The sequence below is a fragment of the Lichenostomus cassidix genome, chromosome 2, assembly GCF_008360975.1.
Source record: "Lichenostomus cassidix isolate B80296 chromosome 2, HeHo_3.0, whole genome shotgun sequence".
Lineage (NCBI taxonomy): Eukaryota > Metazoa > Chordata > Aves > Passeriformes > Meliphagidae > Lichenostomus > Lichenostomus cassidix.
This window is the reverse complement of record NC_139482.1, coordinates 138,938,026-138,945,391: the sequence shown is the minus strand read 5'-3', so window position 1 is coordinate 138,945,391 and position 7,366 is coordinate 138,938,026. Positions and strand designations below refer to the sequence as shown.

Genomic DNA, 7,366 nt, shown 5'->3' with positions numbered 1-7,366 from the left:
TTATATTTTAAAGGGGCCCAAGCCACCAAAACAACCCAGGGGGTAAAAAAAAGGGAGAAAATAAAATAAAAAATAAAATGCAGAAATTAAATAGAAGTATTTGGAGAAGCATTTCCTGGATTCACAAACTCAAAACACTTACTGAATACTGAAACAATAAGATTGTTTCCAACTGTTGTGAGTGGATACCATGGACAGTTATTACAATCTCATTTAACGTTATGTGCCCAACTATTTGCTTTAGATGAACTGTAAATGTAACCTGATATGGGTTATACATGTGTATCAAAATTTTGGGGAGTACAATCAGGATTAAGAAGTGTCATAGCAGATGGCAGTTTCAACAAACCCTTCAAACACTCTTGTGCCTGGTTAGTATCAAGTTAGCAGCTGCAATTTTATACCTCCCTGCACTGTTGCATATTAGTGGAATATGAGAAGTTTTCTTGGTGAAAATACAAATACAGATATATAAAACCAGAGACAACACAAGGACTTCTTCCTACAAAGCTGCAGGCATACGTGAGTTTGAAGATTTGATGAATCTCTGAAGTAAAAGTGTTTGAGTGAGTGAAAAACATACTGAAAGAGCAATTTATTTAGTGAGAACAATTTTTAATACAAAACGTATTTCAAAATTATTTGAGGAAAAAATACTTTCGCCACCCCGTAACTGAGAAATTTGTGTATGTGCACATAGAAAGTCAAGCTTTAATTGTAAAATTTAGACAGCAAAGTCTGCAAAATATATTCATAATTTTGTGGAGCAGGATGTATTTATTCAGTTCAAAGATCAAAGAAAACCCATGCAGTCCCCTTACCATTGAGTTCAAGAGTCACCTAACTGCAGAATACAGAATTTTTATATATGTTTTTTTTAAAAATTCTTTCATGAATTCATCAATGAAGAAATCCTACTGTTTGAGAAACCATAATAGTCAGTTAAATACAATGTTTTATTTGTAATAGTGTCAAATGCAGCTCATGTGGGAAATTGGTTCTTTGCAAAACATCAGATGATTGGAAAGTGCTAATAAGCTTAATGTACATTCAAGTACATTGCTTCAATTTGAAGTGTACTTTCGCTGCTAGAGCATCTGGATGTATCATTCCTTATGCTAACACTGTGATTTTCCCACTGCAACCTGCCAAATATTCTTCTTCTAGGAATTAAGGTGTCCAAAAATTCTCCCAAGTGATGAATAGCAAGGCGGAAGCACCCTTCCTTTACAGATACAGGAAAAAACCTCAAAACCAGTATTTTATACTCAAGCACCTAAACCAGTGCACAGGCATTGAAACCAAAAGACCAATTTTCAAAGGCAGTTTTCGTAAAAGTACCATACGTTTTTCCATTTTCTTCCTAGACTAACCCATGTACTCAGTCAGGCCCAAACATTCATACCAGACTATCCTCTACTGAGCACAGACACCTTTTTCATGCATTTGCAGTTCGTTTGTGTTTGACTGTAATCAAGCCAGGATTTAGTCAGCTGTCCCTCAGCCCAAGCAGAGAGCAACTGTGACTGCATGTGCTCCAGGGACAAAGCTGGACACCAGGACAATGTTTATCAATGCCAATATGCCATGCAAACCATCTGTGACATCCTGACCCCACAGTGTTTGGCTCTTTCAGCTCCTGAAGTGCTTTGATCCAGTGGTGGACTGTGAGGAAATAAGCACAGCCTCTTAGGTTGGAACCATCTGAGCAATGCAGCAATGGCTGGACTGACCACCTAAAAGCCTTAACCTTGTCCCTGTCAGGCAAAGAGAAGTCTGTAGTGAAAATATGCTGGTATCTATTGTTCACATCTTAGCATAATCACCACTGCTATTATTGTTAAATGAAAGAGAGCCCCCTCCCCTAAAAGCAAAATCATCTGTTTAGACACAGCAACATTCTTCTGCCTTGTGTCATGCCACTCCATGGCTGTTGCTATTTCTCTCACAAAAATGTCCAGTAAGAGGTTTTTTTGCCTTCTCAGGCCTCTATTTCTTCCATCACTTCCATCACAATTGTTCGAGGGCCGGTCAGGATGAGGTTGCTCACTGTCCTGTAATCCACATGGAGAACATTGAGGCCATTGACAGACACGACAAATTGGCAAACCTGAGGAGAAAGCAAACAGCAGAAAAAGTTATGCATTTTACTTTATTTTGTTAGGTTAATTACTCAGATGTACTATCAACTCCTGGGAAGGCAAAACCTCCAGAACTCTTCACATCATCTCATTTGGTACTTTTAAAAGCCCCCATATCTCTTAGAATTAATCTGTCAAGTTAATTTTCCATATATTTTTTTAAACATCACTTCAACTTTCAGATCGGTGGAATTCAACTTTCAAATCTTTAGAATTTTGAGGTCTTACATAAATATCTTTTCTTATAACAATGATATTTTTTTTCTTGTATCAGTGATTATTTTATGGTGTCAATGGTGCTTTGCAAACAATATGGGACATCCAGCTCTGGGGTCCCCAGCACAAGGAATGACATCAGCAGTTGGAGTAAGTCCAAAGGAGGCCACAAAGATGATGAGAAGGATGGAGCACTTCTCCTACAAGGAACAGCTAAGGGAATTAGGTTTGTTCAGCCTGGTAAAGAAAAGTTTTCTGGGTGACCTTCCAGTACCTAAAAGAAGCCTACAAAAAAGATGGAAAGGGACTATTTTCACAAGGGCCTGGAGTGACAGGTCCAGGGGGAAAGGCTTCAAACCAAAAGAGAGTTGATTTGGATTAGATATTAGGAAGAAATTCCTCACTGTGAGGGTGCTGAGGCACTGGCACAGGTTGCTCAGAGAAGCTGTGGATGCCCCATCCCTGGAACTGTTTAAGGCCAGATTGGATGGAGCTTTGAGCAATCTGGCCTAGTGGAAGGTGTCCCTGTTTGCAGCAGGGGGCTTGGAATGAGATGATCTTTAAGGTCCCTTCCAACTCAAACCATTCTATGATTCTATGAAGACAGCTCTGGCTGCTGCAGTCTGTTATCCTTAGTTTGCCTTAAACACTTCCTTAGAAATAATTTTAGTCAGCTCTTGGTAATCACAGCAAAAATTCACATCATGTTTCCAGGTTCAGGGCAAGGTCTGGATGATGACTTCACTAGATTCCATGCCAAAAACTCCACTGGTATAACATGAACCCAACAGATCCAAATTTTAAGAAATAGTATTATGGAAGATGAGGTCAGTACTAGGACAGATTAAAATGTCACTGCCACGTGACTGGTTTTAATTTCCTTCAGCAAGTATGGCTTATTAATTAATTTCAAATATGCTAGTATTTTGTTTGTAAAAGCTGTAACAAATACAAACATAGGAAGTTTTTATATGATCATAGGCCATTTTCAAGCAAAACAGTCTTGACAGAAATATTCTGACTGACACCACTGTATATCTTAAAACACTTAACCAGAGAAAAAGTCACATCAACACTGTAAAAAAACTGCAGGATAAGAAAGGTAATACTAATTCCTCAAAGACATTAAGCCTTCTCTGTATCTAATCATAACATTACAGTATTTAGTAAAAAGGTCAAAAAATGTGTGTAGTGTCTAGATCTGTATTTTTAATGATAGAAGTATGGAGCCTAAGGGAATAATAATAATATCATCCTGATGTTTCAATGGAAACAATACATTCACTAGAAGGTTATCTTACCCATAAGTCACCTATGAAACAAGTATCACCAGAAATGTTCATGCTTTATTTTATATCAACAGGCTGGATCAACGGGTTGAAGCCAATTTTATGAGGTTCAACAAGGCCAAGTGTCAGATCCTGCACTTGGGTCACAACAATCCCATGCAGTGCTACATTCTGGGGACAGAGTGGCTGGAAAGCTGCCCAGCAGAAATGAACCTGGGAGTGCAGCTTGACAGGAGCTGAACATGAGCCAGCATGTGCCTAGATGGCCAAGAAGGCCAATGGCATCCTGGCTTGTATCAGAAACAGTGTGGTCAGCAGGACCAGGGCAGTGATTGTCCACCTGTACTCTGCAGTGGTGAAGCCACAACTCAAATCCTGTGTCCAGTTTTGGGCCTCTCACTACAAGAAAGACATTGAGAGGCTGGAGTGTGTCCAGAGAAGGGCGATGGAGCTGGTGAAGTGTCTGGAGCACAAGTCTGATGAGGAGCAGCTGAGGGAGAGGGGGGTGTTCAGCCTGGAGAAAAGGAGGCTCAGGGGAAACCTTATCACTCTCTACAGCTCCCTGAAAGGAGGCTGTAGCCAGGTGGAGGTTGGTCTCTTCTCCCAGGTAACAAGGCACAGGACAAAAGGAAATGGCCTCAAGTTGCACCAGGGGAGGGTTAGTGTCATGGTGTAGTTGACACAATGGTGTTTGGTCATAGCTTGGACTTGATGGTCTCAGAGGTCCTTTCTAACCTATTTGATTCTGTGATATGAGAAAAAATTTTCTTCACTGAACAGGTGGTTAGACATTGGAACAAGCTGCCCTTGAAGTGATAGAACCACCACCCTTGCAAGTGTTTCAAAACCCTGTGTGGATGTGGCACCTGGGAACACAGTTTAGGGACGAACATGGCAATGTCACATTAATGGTTGGACTTGATGCTATTGGACCAACCAGTCTTCCAGCATTAACCATTCTATGAGTTTATGGTTTTCCACTTTTCCTATTTAGGCAGAAGCAGAAGACATAAATGGATGCAGGAGAGATGGGAAGCAGCTCTAATATCCTCCAATGCTAGCTCCAAAGCAGATTTTGTCACATGCCAAGTCATTTAACTTTTGTGTGCCAACTAACTTCCTCCTCAAGTAAAATGTGCGGTGAAACTCAACTCATATTTGTGCAAAATGGACAGAATGTAACTATCAATTTAAGAAAAATTATAGAGGAGGCAAAGCCAATCCAAAAATGTAACATTTCACAAAAAATTTCACCGATGACCTTAATCTCTGCTCCTTAGAGCCTCTGCACAGAAGAGAAGCAGCAGCAGCCCCTGAAGGAAGGAGGCTGCACCTTTCCTGCACCTTAACCCTAACCCTCCGAACTCCTCTGCAGATGTGAAGATCCTGGAAGTAGCATTACTGGTAGGCTAAATGATTACCAAAGTATGGCAATCAGAAATACCACTGAGTAAACTCCCATGGCAGTAATCTTTCCTATATATGAATATTGTAGCACTGGCAAAATGGTTCAGTTTTCGCATGCAGACAAAGCCTTCCAAATTTTGAGGATTTTTGTTAAAAAGTCAACCCATCATTCTCTGTGGTGTGCCTCAATTAGTATTTAACTGGCACGTCTATTTCGTTTAAAATGCAGATTATTGCAGTATCTGTAGGTCTCAACTTCCAGTGGTATTTCCTAATACCTTCTGTGGCTTTCCAAGATTGTATCAAGTTTTACTGAATTATAGCTCTGGCTCTAAAATAACATTTGGGTTGATTTAAAACAGACCTGGAGAAACAACATTGTCTCTTTTGTCTTCATGCAATTTTTGGAAGTTGAGTGGCTGATGCTTTTTTCACTGTTGCATATTCTTAGACTCCTTGAGTTACTGGAATCCCAATGCATGGGATGCATGCCTGGCCAGGTTCATGCATGCAAGTGTGCAATGGATAAATCTGCATGCTGGATCATGTCCTGGCCAGTCAGGGGCCTTTGGGGAATGCCCCTGGCAGAGGAACAGACTTTCCAGACCAGCCAGTCACCCACACCAGGCCTGCAGGGGTGTAAATGTGGATGGTACCAGCACAACAGTAGTGAACAGCAATGTGGAGGCCAAAGAGTGAATTTCTCATGGAAGACAAGAGCTGACACATTTGCATTCTCAGTGTGTTTATCACATGCCCGTGGCGGTGCTATTAACCAGCAATGCATACAGGCTGACAACACCTTCGTGCCATCATTTGCACTGGATCCAAATGGCTTACTAGTTTCATCATTACCAGTGGAGATAATTAGATGCAAGAAGCCCACCCAAACCAGGTAAGAGAAATGCAGAGAGGAAGGCAGTGCACAGAAGAGTGCAGTCCCATCCTAAAACTGCATGAAAAGACCCATGAGGAACAGGAGATGGTAATAAAGAGCCAACCACCCTGGGGGTGGATAGCTCTCTCCATAATAATTGCTTGACCAGTGCCCTTGAGGGCTGAGTCTCTGCAAATTCCAGACCTGGCTCCCTTGGGGATGAAGAAATGTGGAGCCATTTGCTGTGTCCTCTAGTCCTGGTAAAGGGAAGAGATTTACCCAGTCCTTAGCCCTTCGTTATGCTGAGTGCCCTCACAGTTTTCTTCTCCCCAGTCTGATTTGCCCATTCAGCACTGCATCCAGCAAAGGGGAATGAAATGCAGCGCTGCTTGTGCATTTTGGTCATCATCAATCCTGCCCCAAAAATGCTCACATCCTGCATTGCTCTACTGAAGTTAGAAAACAAGCAAAAGCAAGTGAGCACCCATAAACCGGCCCTGACTGAATATATCAACCCAGATATTACTATCTCAGGAGTTTTCTTAAGGAGACAGGTTTACAAAAACACCGTGATTTAATGTTACATTTATAAAAACACATTTCAAAAAGCTGTAAGTGCTTGGCACATAGCTGCAGCTGTTAAGAGCTTTGTAACTACAAACATGTAAAGTATTTCTGTTGGTTTCCACACATCAGTAACTATAATAGATGATAAACTACATTTAAAAGAGCCTCAAAGAACCTTTTATTGCTCATTTCCTCATTGCTCTCCGAGGAGCTTGACAACAGATAACCATCCCTTTTTATCCCTCAGACTTCAAGAAATGACACAGCCCAGGATAAATTCCGACCATTTTGTTAGTCAGGATGTGGAGATCTAAAAACCACAGAACTAATAATAGTTAAATAAAGCAACACTCAAATTAAAAAAAAAACAAACACCTCCCTTAACTGATTTCAAATATTTACGTATTACTGCAATAAACATTTATTGTTGAGTATTTCAATTTCCCGCCATGGGAAAAAGCAGCCCACGAAGTACGGATAGCAGAAAAGGCACCTCAGTCTTTCTGTGGGTTTTCCATGGCACACAGAGAAAATTTAACCAAATCCATGTGTCCCTGTAACAAGATATTCAAGTTTGGGCTTACATTTGAACAGAAAAGATCTGGGACCCTGTTGTTAAAGGAACATGCCATTTATCATCCGACTAAGGATGGCAAGAAAAGGTGAGAATAATTAGTTACCGTAGCATTTACTGGCCAAAATCAGGATTGTGCTGTACTTGGAACTGTGCAACCCTTCCTCCCCCTCACTGGTAATTGCTCTTTCCTCCACAGCAATCTTTGGCTGCCTGCCCCTCCTCAGCCCTGCCAAGCTGCCCTGCAGATGTACATCCACACCCCTTGATTTTCCTGCTGGGAGAACTGCCTGCT

General features: G+C 41.1%; 1 protein-coding gene across 2 annotated transcripts in view; it reads right to left on the bottom strand.

Annotated features, from left to right (window-relative positions):
* Window positions 1-594: 594 nt before the first annotated feature.
* The window catches only part of DEPTOR (DEP domain containing MTOR interacting protein), a 79,944-nt gene continuing 73,172 nt past the window's right edge, over window positions 595-7,366 (bottom strand). For both annotated transcript variants that reach the window (XM_085053469.1, XM_085053470.1), the window contains one exon: window positions 595-2,110. In XM_085053469.1, coding sequence (XP_084909595.1) covers window positions 1,982-2,110 — 129 coding nt within the window. In that variant the 3' untranslated portion in view covers window positions 595-1,981. The remainder of the gene's footprint in view (window positions 2,111-7,366) is intronic.